We start from the raw sequence: 14333 nt of genomic DNA on the forward strand, positions 1-14333 counted from the left end.
AAGCTGTATATTCAACTGTTTTCCTATGTACTTTAGAATGAATATAGACTATATAGAATGAATATAGGTCATTAGAGGTACTAATTGATGGATTATTAATTTTTAGTATTTTTTTCCCTCTTTTTAAGCCTTTCATTGTTTCAAAAAGTAAAATCTGTACATGGTAAAAAAAAAATTCTAAGAGGAAAGAAAGAATATGTAGTACTGAATAAAATAGATTTGTGTGCATACCTTTTTAATGAACGTTTGGGTAATAAAGTGTGCTTATCTGGTTTCTTTTGGGTTTTAAAATATTGCCAAATTCACATCAAGCGAAACAGTTTTCAACCAACCTTCTTTCCGTATTTAAACACTCCATCTGTCCCCTTTATTTTTTGTGCTACCACAGGTCAAATGAGCAGCAAATATTTAACTCACATATTTGGGCAGCCTTAGGAAAACTTTGGTCTTTTTTAGTTGTTTGGCCTCTGGAATCTGTGGACTTTATTAAAATGGAGGGAAGTATGTCAGTATTATAACTAGAAAAGATGCTACTGGTAAATTTGATGCCTTTAAAAAGTGGCTGTGATAATGTCTAAATTAATAGTAAATTTCTGCTTTTTTCCTGTTTCCTGATGACTCTAATAGTAAGAAATATCAGTTTTTCTACTTTGTATAGCTCATCAGAAAATAGTAGTGACTTTATGGCCAAAGTACTTAGTAATAATTTTTCTTTTTTCCTTGATCAGAAATCTCAATTTTCTGATTTGATATAATTTATAACTAAGATTACTTGAAAGAATAGTAATGCTAAAGCAACAGGGTCTCAGTGAAAAGTCACATGGAGAAATAGACATCTGTAATGAGTTTAGCCATCTTTGCATTTAATGAAATTGAAAATGACCCACTCCATTGTGATGGAGCTTCTGATGGAGTTAAGTGGTAATTGTAACTTACATGTGAAAAACTGTAATCTGGGGGAATGCTTTCTGAGCAAGGCCACTCATTCTTATTTCCTTTGTAGGAAGAGAGAAGATTTTCAAAGACTGTACAAGGGAAAGTGCAGAGCAGTTATCTGCACTCACTTCTGGAAATTGGGGAGCTGCTGAAAAAAAGACTTGAGACCACAAAGAAACTAAAAATTTAAAAAGCAGTATGACCCATGGGCACTGGTGATTCTACAGCAGAAAATGCCATCATCTTCCCAGGCAAAAGCTACATCTGGTTGACCATCATTTAAATCCAGAACTTCCTCATAAAATGCATGAAGGACTTTGATCGTGAATTAATTTTTTAGGTATTAAATGTATACAACTGATTAAATTATTGTATATAAACCAGAAGCAGGACCCTTGTCTGGGTTTGACCACTTTTTATACATGTTCATATGCATATGGCAGCCACAAGAGAACCCCACTTTTCTTCTTCCCTTCTATCACCAGAAACATCTGGTGGTTCGTGGTGGTGGTTGGGGGTGTCCTATAAAAGCAGCAATAGAAATTAAGCATAAAGCATTGAACTCAGAGCAGCTGAATGGCCCTACCATTATAGCAGTGGGTGTTTTGGTCTGGTCCTTGAGCCTTAGGAAGCAGGAAGCCAGTAGAGGGGGACCATGATTGGGAGCAGGCTCTTCCCAGCTGCTTGGCTCCCACAAAACCCAAGGTAGATACTCAAAGGGCTTCCAATTAAACTTGGCCTAAGCACCTGCCACTGAAGGCCATTACTTAGATGATCACAGGCCCTCGTTTTTCGGCTTAATAATGCCAGTGGCCAAGACATCCCCATCCTGGCTCCTGCGAGAGTTAAATCAGAGACAGGCTTCTGTTAACTTACAGCTGTTTGGAGGGGAAAGTAGTGCAGACCACTTAATAAGCCTGCTGAGGACTAGCTTGCTATCTTTTGTCTGCTTGAGAAAGACAGGAATCACTGTTTTAAAGAAGACAGGTGTACATAATTTATGCAGGCAAGTCTAATAACAGTGTCATTGGTTTTGTGAGATATATATATATGTACATGCTTTTACATATATACATATATTTTTCAGGCATATATACATGTGTATATATGCTTGAAAATAAAGATTTAATAGTGTTTTTTAAGTGGGTTTGGGAAGGAAGAAAGGAAAGAATGTATATTAATATGGATTTAATCTAGGTTTTAAGTTTTAGGCTGGCAAAAGAAACATTATCAGTTGGGTTTGAGGTTGCAGTTACTTTTTTCAAACTTGAGATTTATACCAGGATGGTGTTTACCTGGTTCACCTGGAGATCCCCAAGACTGTAGCTTCAGAGTTTGGTCTGACAGAAAAGGTAAACATTGCTCTTGAAAATGTTACACATTTTATACAATTGCTTTGGTAATTTTTTTCTGCTGGAATCTGTGCTTTAGTCTTTGGTCTTTGTTATCCAAATCCATTAAAGTTAGTAATTCTGAAAAAGCAAAGAAATGAATTTGTTGAGGAAATTCAAGTATCTAATGAAGGATTGGTCTTGAAGACCTTCCAAGTCCTCTCCAACTCACTTCTCCAGTGAAATATGATACTTTTTTCTTTTTAAAAGCAACCAGAAAAAGAGCTTGGAAAATCTCTTTATGCAAAGCAATTGCATTTTGTTTCTATCATTTTGACTTTTATTAGATTCACAATTTGATAGGGTGATAACTGTCTCAACTTGCAAGGAAACTTTTGAAAATTACTGAATTACCTTTTCAAAACAAGATTTGTTGGAAATCTTAGTCCATCCAGTAATTTCAAGAAACTAGTTTTGATGTTAATTGGTAGCCACAACTGTTATACCCCATCCCAAAAGGAAAGAACTGCTTTGAACAAGATGAATTAAAAATTGATTCCAAATCTAATTAATAACATTTCATGAAACTATGGCCTATTTAGATGGAACTTTGTGTATGGGGGGGTGGGGCTATGTGTGTATTGCATGTGTTCTTGAAATGATGTTTCTCTGAATATCCAAAAATACTGTATATAGAAGTAGAAATGCTCTTTGAAACAAGTCTATCAACTGACCATGATCATTCTAGAATATGTGTGCTCAGTGAGCTGGCCTTGGTCCTCAGGGACAGTGTGTGACTCCAGTGGTCTACCTACCTATTTTCCTTCCTAGGGGCATCTGGGTCCTCTACTGGTTTTAGTGACAAATAATGTTACATTGGGGTTATGCTTCTTTGTTACTTACTGATTTCCCTACTAAATGTAGCATTTCAATTAGATCCAACCTCTTACATTTTGAGAGAATTGTAAAAAGAATGAAATTATGCAGAAATGGCCAATATCTTTTATTGATCTGTTCTTTTGGAAACTGTCATGCACTATAAATTGTGTACAGTTTAAATATATATATATATATTCTTACATGAGTAAAAAGCACCCTCTCCAGCAACTGTATGTCATTGGTATGTGAAGAGAATTCCCAAATAACTCATTGCTGCTGCTGCTGTTTTTACTTTGTTTGGGTTTTTTGTTTTATTTTGTGTGGGAAATTGATATTTTAAAAAAAAGGAAAGGAGAAAAAAAAAAAGACTACTGTTTACAGACTGAAAAATTACTGCTTTTTATACTACTGAGATCCTAAGTTAAGACTCTCCAAAGCAAACATTTGGTTTAAATCATATATCTGATGTGGATAAAAGGTAGAGAAATTTTTTAGTGTTCTCCACATAATGGAAAATGTACAAATGCCTAGTTGTGTTGCCCATCAATTTTGTATATTTTCATAATTTTAATTGTTCAAAATTCATTATATTTTGCAGTCACTATGTTCAATCTGGATTTGTCTTTCATTTTTAACTTTTAATATAAAAAGGGGTTTCAATGTATCTACAGCCTTGTTATTGAAACTCTTCCTACTTTTTTGCTCTGATTTATTAACATGGGAAGCATATATTCTTCCTTCTTCAGAATTAAGTGAAGCATAGCAGATCTACTTTAAACTGGATGGGTTAATTTATATAAAACACTTTCAATTTGGCACTTTTGCCTGGTTCATTTTTGTTCGTGTTCTTAGAAGCCACAACCTTTTAAATGGTATAATTCATTTCAATTTCATATTGTTAAATTCCTCAGAAAAATGATAATACTTGTGAACTTAAAATTACTCCAGGGCCACACTAGTCCTTTTGTTTAATAGCACCTTGCGCACTAGTATTCATTAATTAGATATATACATGTATTGGGCATTTATTTACTGTGTGTCAGATTCCATGTTAGGCTCTGCTGATATAATGGTAAATGAGACTGTGTATCCTAGTTAGTAGCTGAAGTAGGGGAAGAGACAATAAATATTAGTTTGTAATTCCTGACTAATAAAATATAAGTCAGGGTATATGACAGGCAGGGTCACCAGAGGACCTCTCAGGTGGTGCCATCTGACCTGAATGATGAAGAGTCAGCCTTGGAAAAGGGAATACAAGTCAAAGGCAGGAGACTGCTGAGTATGTTCCAGTGACTGGGAAAAATGGTTCAAGTACCTGGGACTTAAAGGAGTGGAAGAGGGGTACAGATTGAGATAGAAAGTGGAGTGGGGATTAGAGCAATCAGGATATTGTAGCCTGGGGAAGGAATGAGATTTCTAAATTTAGTGGAAAGTTACTGGAGGATTTCAGGCAGGCTGATGACATGGTTTTTTTATCCAAGAGTATATGAACCTACAGGCTGAGATCAAATGTTTATTCATACATGCAACACAGTAGGAAGCGTTGTTTGTTTTCTTCCTAGTTTCCTTTCTGTCCTGTGATATTAAATGCCCTTAACTGAGCCCTGGAAAAGTCAGTTTTTGCTTCTTCAGTTATGAATTAATGCCACCTCAACATTTCTTTTTTCCCCCTTTAACACAGAGTGGGCACTTGGCTGTTTCTCACTGCCATTTTTGAGTTCCTCAAAAGGTGGACTCAGGTTTATATTTTTTCATGCTGTTTTTGAGACGCTGTCACTGCCTCGATGCAGACATGTATTTCATAGTAACAAGTAGAGGGGAAGCAACCATGAGCCCAATGCTTATAAAAATTATTTGTGGGGTACCTGTGTTTATGCTTGAGCGTAGAGGTTTTTTGCAACCTCAGCTTCCACAGACCTAGTAAAACTGGGTCCCAGATAATGTACTGTTTTACAGATGAGAAAAGCAGTTATTGCAGATAAGGCTACTAAGGCCAGGCATAAAAGGTAAGGGACGGTAAGATTCAAACTCTTTAGCACTGACAAAATGAGCTAAAAATCAGAGTCCCTACCCACTTCCCATTTCACATTCTTCATCCTGATTCTTAGAGGTTCTCTACTGAAGAATCATTCTTTCCTAAAGCAGTTCGAATGCCTCTCGTGTGTGTGTATACCACCAATTACCAAGGACTATTAGTAAGATTACACTTGGCACTATCTGAGATAACTTTCAGGTTCTTTAGAACAGGACTCCTGTTGGTTCCAGGGGCTCATTGTGCTTCAGTTTATCTGGAAATTCCCTTAAAAACTGTGTAGCCTTTGATTCTAGGAAGTCATAGCCTTTATTACAGTCTAGTTAGTAGCATCTGAGCCACACAATATTAGTAATTATATGCTAAGAAGTAGAGGGAAGGAATCCATTGGACATGTTAAGACTTTTGTGTGGTATATACAGATCACTGCAGATTCTAAATGAGAAACACGGCCTACCTTTAATGAAAAATATTTATGCAGAGTCTTTGATGTATGATAATCCAGTCCTATCCAAAAGCCCACATTCTTCAACTCAAAACCCTATGTTTATAATGATAGAAGGCATGGACCCATCCAATGAAATGCCCGTGGTTGCATTTTTCTTTCTTTCCCTTTACAACTGAGAAATGAGACCACGTTCGAGGACCGAATTTAGTTTTAGAGTCCTTTCTCTACCTATCATTTGTCTTACTCTAATTTCTATAAGACAACGAATACTTCATTCTTTGGAAATGACTGTTTAAGGTAGATGAGAAAAACTAGAACAGCTCAACAAGTTTACCAGTGAGAAGCATGGAAAAAGATCTTCCAGATTTTTCAGTTAGAACTGAAATAAAAGTAGGGGACATATTGAAATTATTGGGTCTAATATATAAATAGTTATTCTTTTGTCAGATGTTGAGTATCCATGCTGACTATAGGCAGGTGTTTAGGCTTAAACATCTTTTATCTAGTTGGTTTGAATTGTTAGCCTAAGCTGTGCGATTTTTTTTTGTCATTCCATCCAATTAAACACATGAGTTTTGCTGTATTTTTTGTTTCCAGTGATTTTAAATACCCAATCTGGCTGAAATTGAGGAACAAAGAATTTAAAGTTTTATTTGCCAACTCTGCTCAACTTAAATTTCTTTGTGTGGGTGCAGTTAGACATTTTATAAGCTGCAGTTTGATATTTTCCAATAGTTAAGTATGGAAGTGTGAATGTTACCATGAAGCTTACTATTGCAGATAATTGCTCATCACTCCTGAGAAGAGATTTGAAAGTCAGTACAGTGCTCTCCGACTCTGCTTATTAAAAAGCTGGTGGTTACTGAGTAATCAATAGCGACAAGGTGACTTAGATGGAAAACAATCCCTTTCTAAAGAAGCTTTCAAATTGAACTGAGTTGTATCATTTAGCTGTCTAAATGCAACTCTTAAAGAAACCTACCAGATTATATTGGTAAAACTAAGAATCTGCTATATGTACCTCACGGAGTATGGGAAAGAATATACTGCTATTCAACTTCAAGGACCAGAAAACAGACAATGCATTCGACCAGCCGCAATCAGTCCACCTGAATCTGAACACTTGTGGAAAGGAAACTAAAGGTAGGTCTTGAGCTCGGCCTAGTTTCCACAGTGTTGCCAGGATAGTCTGTTACCCTGGTAGAGCAGAGTCCACACCACCTTAGCTTTAAAAAAATTAGTTCCAAGGAAAAAGCAGGCCACAGGCCAAAGTATAATTTGTAAAAGAAAACTGAATGGCTACAGGTCTACTTAACGAAAACACAGAAACTTTAATTGGGATCAGAATCATACCTGTCAAGAACCCGGGCAGTATACTCCTCTCTATAGCACCAATTCCTTCTGAGGGGGAATTTCCCAAGCCATCTAAGTGTTTACCAGCTATCCCTGACCAGCTACAGAGATGTTCCAGCATAGTCAAATCAGCGTCAGTATCCACGCATGCTCAGATTTCTGGTTTCGTGCCACTTTTCCTACAACTCCCTTATATCCCAGGAGAGTTTCATAGCCAGAAGGTAACTTACCCCTCCCCACCCCACCAAACCCTGGAGTGCCTTCTCACAGCTCCTCCTTCTCACCCCCCTTCTTCTGGAAGGCAGTCAAAATGTTTAAGCTCTTCTGGAGTTCTTCCTTCTTCCCATCGCTCATCTTGTTCTTCTCAATCAGCTTGGTGATCCTGGTCATCTCTGATGCTGGGAAATCCTCACCTTGGTCCAAGATCTTTCCCATGATCTTAAGGTACTGCTCGGCCCACTTCTTGTCAGTCTCCTTCACACTCGCGAGGTTGTCCTGCCCCTGCTTCAAGAGGGACTGGCGGGCCTCCACACCAGACGCCCTGATGAACTCCCCAGCAAGGGTGTCATACGCAGGCAGGCAACCAGGCATACCTAGGTAGATCCCATGTCCCTTTAGCCAGCGCTGGATGGCTCCAACCTTAACTGCCCCACTATACAGGATTGGGTTCTCAAAGTCCCCATCCTGGAAGAGATAGAAGACTGGGTAGTTCTCTTTGTCCAGCTTGTATTTCTCACTCAGCTCCATATTCAGCTTGTCGCCATAATCTGTGAATGGAAACCAGAAATGAGGAACAAGACCCCGAGGAAGGCATGGCAGGAGGTTGCTGTGAGGCCCATCTGAGCTGAGGAGAAGAATTCCGGCTGTCAGAATTCCTCCTCTGCTACTTCCTAACCACATGGCATTAGTCAAGTCCTTTAACCTCTCTGACCTTCATTTTCCTCATCTGAAAAGGGGGAATTCTGCATATTTATTATACGTGCCACTATGTGCCAGGGACTGTCCTCTAAGTGCTTGGGATTTAGTTGTGATTAAGAGTACCACACTCCCTGACCTCAAGAGCTTACACTCTTCAAAGGGTGAGAAGAGAGATAATAAACAAAAGAACGTAAGTGATTAGTGCCATGACAAAAATGAAACGGTGACACAGGGACTGGGTGAGAAGGGCTCCCTGTGAAGATGACATGAACTCATGGACCCGGAAATGAAGCAGCCAGACACATCAAGATGTGGAAAGGGTGTAGTATAGTCTGGCTGGAGCTAAGGGAATGTGTGGTAGGTAATGAACATTGCCCCTAACACGTGAGGGCTCTTGAGAGGACCCAATAAGAGGATATGTGCCACTTAACCTGGCAGAGTTAAGTGTTTAATATGTGGTGGTGGTGGTTTTGGTCGCTCAGATGTGTCTGACTCCTTTGCAACTCCCAAGTGGACTGTAGCCCATTAGGCTCCTCTGTCCAGTGATTGCCCAGGCAAGGATACTGGAGTGGGTTGCCATTCCCTCCTCCAGGGCATCTTCCCGACTCAGGGATTGAACCTGCGTCTCCTCCATTGGCAGGTGGGTTCTTTACCACTGAGTCACCAGGGAAATCCAACATGTGGTAGCCGTTACTATCTGCTATGTCTTTCCCAACGGGCAGTAGCAGCCCTAAGGGCTGACACGACGACAACTAGTTGCTTATACCTCGCCAAGACCACCAATTACCGGGTAGTGGTATAGGAAGTGTGGGGTTGCGATCCTAGGTCTGTCACTTTATAATCTTGAGCAAGTTTCTCTAAGCATCTGTTTCTTCATTTGGGGATCATAAAACTTTTCACAGTTGCCACAAGGATGACATACATGTAAAACACTTAGCACAGTGGCCTGGCACATAGTAAACATTTGAGCTGAGCTTCTGTGGTCATAAAATCTGCTCAAGCTAAGTCTGCATGGGTATCAGACTCCTTAAAAGGCAATGTCCCCATTTACACTAGACGTGTGTGGCTCAGACAGACAGATGCTGGGGTCTTTTGACAAATAGGGAGGTAACCCCTAGTTTCTTCCCCCTCTGCCCTCCTTGGCCATTCCAGACTTATCCATACCTGAGATCCCCACCTCTGCCACCAGGAGATCATCACTGGAAGCTGAGTTTTCAGCCAGACGCTTGAACTCATCCTGCTTCTCACCATAGGGGTACTGGGTGTCAAACTTCACCAGGACGAACTTGCTTTTGGGAATAACCTGAGGGCATACAGAGCTGAGCAAGTAAGGGTTCCGATGGACCTTTGGGACTAATTCCCTTTCCCAAGGGACATCTTTCAGAGTGGAAACCAAGCCCACAAGAGAGACAAGCTTTCACAAACAGTCATTCATTCGTTCCTTCATCCCTCGATTCATTTAACAATTGGATGATGTTTGCTGTGTCCCGGGGACCCCATTAAGTAGCTGCTCACACTAATCAAACCATCTGCAATAAACAGTGCTGTAGACGTTCTAAGGCGTTCTCTTCCAGTGGCCCTTTTGGTAAGACTAAGGAAGCCTACCCTTAGCACACACTAAGTTAGCCCCTGTCACACCCATCATCCAGGGGGCCTTTCTGTGGCAAGGAACCAACCAACCATCTATAAAGGAGCTGGCACCGTGAAAGACCCTCTGGTGAGGAGGTCCAGAGTTTGAACTCTGCAATTTCAGGGTTCACAGGAAGTTGCTGAGAGGCTAGGCTTAGGACAATGTCCCCTCTCTAAACCAGTTAGATCAGTTTAGACTGGTTAACGTAAGCAGTTATGTTAGATCTCTAGGATCTAAACTGTCAGGATCAAGATTTTATTTTAATTGTAAAATTTACATCACATAAAATTTGCCATTTTAAAGTGTACAATTCAGTGGAATTTATCGCAATAACTATGCTGCACAACCATCACTAATACCTACTTCCAGAATATTGTCCATTTTCATCATTGAAAAGGAACCACATATCCATTAAGCAGTCATTCTTCAGTCCTCCTCCTGAGTAACCTTTTGTGTGTGGCTTCTTTCACTTAGCATAATGTTTTCAAGATTCATTCATGCTGTAGCATGCATCAGTATTTCATCCCTTTTTATGGTCAAATATTCCATTGTATGGATATATCATATTTTGTTTATCTATTCATCAGTTGAGGGATATTTGGGTGTTTCCACCTTATGGTTATTTGTGAATAGTGTTGTTATAAACACTTGTGTAAGTGAATAGTGTTGTTATAAACACTTGTGTACAGGCTTTTGTCTGAACACCTCTTTTCAGCTCTTCTGGGAACATACCTAGGAGTGGAACTGCATGGTCATATAGCAATTCTATGTTTAACTTAATGCTGCTGAGGAAATGCAAAACTTCACTTTGATGGTTTTACCCAATGCACAGATTTTTACCTAATAAGCTCTGTCAGGTCAGTAGCACTGCCTTCCCTCCTATAAACTTTTATTTTTCTAATCAAAGTCATATGGCTGGTTAATTTTTCAACATAGGCAATCACTGCTGTAATTAAATCAAGCTGACACTATTCCAGTTTTTGTTAGTCCATGTTCCTTATTTTGTTTGATGTCCATTTGGTTTTAAAAAATATATAACAGTGCCCAGGGACACAAAGGCAGAGGGAGAAGGGTCAAGAACAGGTAATCTTTAAATGGTCACTGATCCCCATAAGTCTGAACTTTGGAGCCTAACAAGCAGGGAAGACTTAAAAATATAAATCAGATCACATCCCTCTGCCCATTTGGCCTTATTTTAGTTTCAACAAACATTCCCACTCAGGTCCTTTTCATTTGCTGTCTCTACTGGCTGGAGTGCCCTTTCCCTGGGCCTTTCCATGGTTATCAAAGCTGAGTACAAATGTCCTCTCCCAACAGAGAGGCCTCCTGCACTCATACCGTATAATTCTGCTTCCTTTCCATCATACTCTATCATGCTACCCTGCACCAGTTTCTTCACTGCATTAGTCACTCTCTGAAATCCTTATTTGCTTGTCAGTCCTTTCCACTAGAATATACATTTATGAGAATAAGGACCCTCTCTGACCTGTTTTCTGCTGTATCCCTAGTGCCCAACAGCACCTAGCATGTGACAGATACTTCAAAAATATCTAATAAATGAACAAAACCAGGGTAGGCTTTGGTAGCAGATGCAACATGTCCAAGGAGAAAATTTTTTACAAAAACACACGATAACCTACTTTCAAAGGGAGCTCTATTTATATTATAGAATAATATTAATAATCATTTCTCTGTGTGTGTGTGTGTTAGGTCACTCAGTCATGTCCGACTCTGTGATCCCCTGGACTGTGGCTCACCAGGCTCCTCTGTCCATGGAATTCTCCAAACAAGAATACTGGAGTGGGCTGCCATTCCCATCTCCAGGATTAATAATCATACAGTGGTTTAATACTGAACTAGAATAGAGAGGATTTCATCTTTTATTTTCACCATTTTTAGCCATCACAGAATGGTTTTGAATGGCAAAGTGAAAGTGAAAGTCGCTAAGTCGTATCCGATTCTTTGCAACCCCATGGATTATATAGTCCAATAGTCCATGGACTTCTCCAGGCCAGAATATTGGAGTGGGTAGCCTTTCCCTTCTCTAAGGGATCTTCCCAACCCAGGGATCAAACCCAGGTCTTCTGCACTGCAGGTGGATTCTTTACCAGCTGAGCCACAAGGGAAGCCCTTGTTTGAATGGCAAACATTTGCATGATTAATTTTTTCTTGTTCTTTTACTCAATCTGTACATTTGAACTGCTTTAGAAATCTCTCTCCTTTTCTCATCCTTGAGAAATCTGCTCCACATTAACCTACATTTAGGCACCTTGTTTCTTCAATCTATTGATGAGTTCATCATTCATTCATTCAATAAAAAGGTACTGACAGCCTATCATTGCCAGGCACTGTTCTAAGTGAACACAGAAGTAAAGGAAACAGACAGGGTCTCTTATTTTTAGTGATCGTAAAGGGCAAGAAACAAACAAAACAGAAAAAAACACTGGAGATCATAGAAAGACCCCTGGATACAGTAACCCTAAGAAGCTCCCCTTTTGTTCTACAGTGATGGTAGAGAGTGAGATTTAGAAACAGACTGGAGAAAACATTTGTTCAGTCCACAGATTATTACTGAGAATCTTCTAAGTAACAGGTAAACTGCTAGGTTGTGCAGATGATAAGTGAACAAGATAGACAAGGTAGTTCTTCACAAGTATATAATATTCTAGTGTGGGAGACGATACATTAGACAAGAAAAAAAAAATCAGTGATGAGAGTTCAGAGAAATCGAACAGAGCAATGTGACTGGCACTTCAGACTGCATAAGGGGGAAATCTGAGAAAAATAAAGTGTTAATCACTCAGTCCTGTGCAACTCTGCAACCCTGTGGACTGTAGCGTGCCAGGATCCTCTGTTCATGGGGATTCTCCAGGCAATACTGGAGTGGGTAGCCATTCCCTTCTCCAGGGGATCTCCCTGACCCAGGATGGAACCCAGGTTTCCTGCACTGCAGGCAGATTTTTTCCAGTCTGAGCCATCAGAAAAACCCCTGGAGTGGAGGGGGTGGAGGTAATTTGAAAAGATAACATTTAACCCAAGCCTGAATGAAGAGGAGCAACCAACCTTTCAAAGACTGGGCAAAGAATGTTCTAGTCACAAAGAACTGCAAGTACAAGGGCCTAAGGCAATAAGGAGCTAAGATTAGCCAGAGGACAGAGCACGGGAAGTGTGGTTGAAGCAGAGGGGACAAAGAGGTGAATTGTTAAGGTTTGATGAAAGGAGAGGGAAGCAGGGATCAGATCATGCAGGAATTCTGCTACTGAGTGAGTGGACTGAGAGGCTCCAGAGTGAAAATCTGGAGACTAGTGAGGAAAACTACTTAAGATATAGCCTAGACTAGGGTGGTAGCTGTAAAGAAGGAGACACAGCAATCGATGAGGAAATACTGCTACCATTAACAGTGTGAAGTTTCCCCCTAAGTCACATTTGGTCTGTGATGTTATCCCATATCCATGTTTGGGTGGTAGCAGGTTCCCTTTGCCAAGAAAGGCCCCCAAAGCAAAGGGTGCTGTGGGGGTGTGCTTGACAACCAACTGATCATACCTACACTTTTGAATTCTTGAAACTCTGCATTCAATGAGCCACAGGTGCCAAATCCACAACGGGGAACCCTTTCAAAAACACTGAGTTCAACCAACTGAAACAGATTCAGAGCTCCACTTCTTGGTTTCACTTCCCAGCAATGGGTACAAATTAAGAAAATAAAACGACTGGCTCTCTCTCAACATTCAGCTTGTTCATCACAATGGGCGAGGTTAAAAAGGTGCCAGTGGGTGCAAAATTAGAGGACTGGGACTGCATTAAGCCTTCAACATTCCCAACGTCCATTTACCCAGGCCAAGACCCCAATTCTGTAAATATGGAGGCAAGGGTAGAGGCGAATCCTTCCATGTCTCGACCCGATTTTATCTGTCACCAGGTCCAAGACATTCACTACAGGGTGGACGAACCTAAACTTATTCTTAAAACCTGCACTTTTTAAGGAGACGCCAAATATCTATACAGTAGTTGCAATCGAAGCCAACGCGAGAGGGGCGCTGATACGCAAGCTAAGCAGCGGCGTTCCGACCATCGCCCCAGCTCCTCTTGGAGCCTGGTGGCATCCGCCTCGCACCGCCCTCCGGTTCTCCTACTTGGGACTCAAGGATTGGACCTCGCCCGGCACCGCCCTCTTCCCTTAGGCGACGGGAAGGCTGCATCTCCGCAATGCTTTAGCAAAAGAGGAAGCAAATGCAAATACCGCAAAGGTGCTTGGGGACCCTCGATCATATGCTCTATGGTCAATATACGGTCTCGGCCCAGAGTCCATGAGTCCTACAGGACAGTGGGAAGTCCCCGGACCGTCGCTACAGGCCACCTCCTGCCAGCTCTCAGTCCCCTGCGTCTCCTCACGGGTGCGCGCTCCCCTGGGCTGTCTGGCTGCACCTGCGCGCGACATCCCCGGCCCCTTTACCTTGTAGAAAGTGATTGTATCCAGGGGAAGGGCGCCCTTGGTGTGCAGGCCACTGCTGTCTTGCGGAGCGGAGAGGAGGAACAGGAGAAGGGGAAATAATGGGGAGAGAGAAGCGGTGCGGGGAATGGCGGCAGCCATAACGCCGGATTCTGGCAGTAGGTGCTGGGAAGGCTGCGGTGGAGGAAACGCTGAGCCAGGGACCACGAAGTTTAGGCGGGCAGGCTCGGGTGCGCGCACGTGTACAGCCCACCAGGCACACGCCGGGCTAGGCTGAGAGGGAGGAGCCACGTGAGGGGCGGAGAAATGGAGCTGCCGCGCGTGCGCACTCGGCGAAGCCCGCGCGGGTCGAGGGT

General features: G+C 41.4%; 2 protein-coding genes across 4 annotated transcripts in view; one reads left to right on the forward strand and one right to left on the reverse strand.

The window, feature by feature from the left end:
* Window positions 1-1322, forward strand: part of NAA25 (N-alpha-acetyltransferase 25, NatB auxiliary subunit) — a 66931-nt gene extending 65609 nt beyond the window's left edge. For 2 of the 3 annotated variants that reach the window (XM_088828236.1, XM_055405722.2), the window contains exon 24: window positions 1004-1322. In XM_088828236.1, the coding sequence (XP_088684362.1) occupies window positions 1004-1126 (123 nt within the window). In that variant the 3' untranslated portion in view covers window positions 1127-1322. The remainder of the gene's footprint in view (window positions 1-1003) is intronic. The other variant, XM_088828237.1, reaches the window with a different exon arrangement.
* A 5612-nt stretch (window positions 1323-6934) lies between these two features.
* On the reverse strand, window positions 6935-14268 carry ERP29 (endoplasmic reticulum protein 29). Its single transcript, XM_055405724.2, has 3 exons — window positions 13981-14268; window positions 9062-9200; window positions 6935-7746 (listed from the first exon to the last, which is right to left on the reverse strand). Exons 1-3 carry the CDS (start codon window positions 14116-14118, stop codon window positions 7244-7246), a joined length of 780 nt encoding a protein of 259 aa, XP_055261699.2. The 5' UTR covers window positions 14119-14268; the 3' UTR covers window positions 6935-7243.
* Window positions 14269-14333: the final 65 nt, after the last annotated feature.

This window comes from Moschus berezovskii, chromosome 19, assembly GCF_049115385.1.
Source record: "Moschus berezovskii isolate FMDL1 chromosome 19, NW_MosBer_1.0, whole genome shotgun sequence".
Taxonomy (NCBI): Eukaryota; Metazoa; Chordata; class Mammalia; order Artiodactyla; family Moschidae; genus Moschus; species Moschus berezovskii.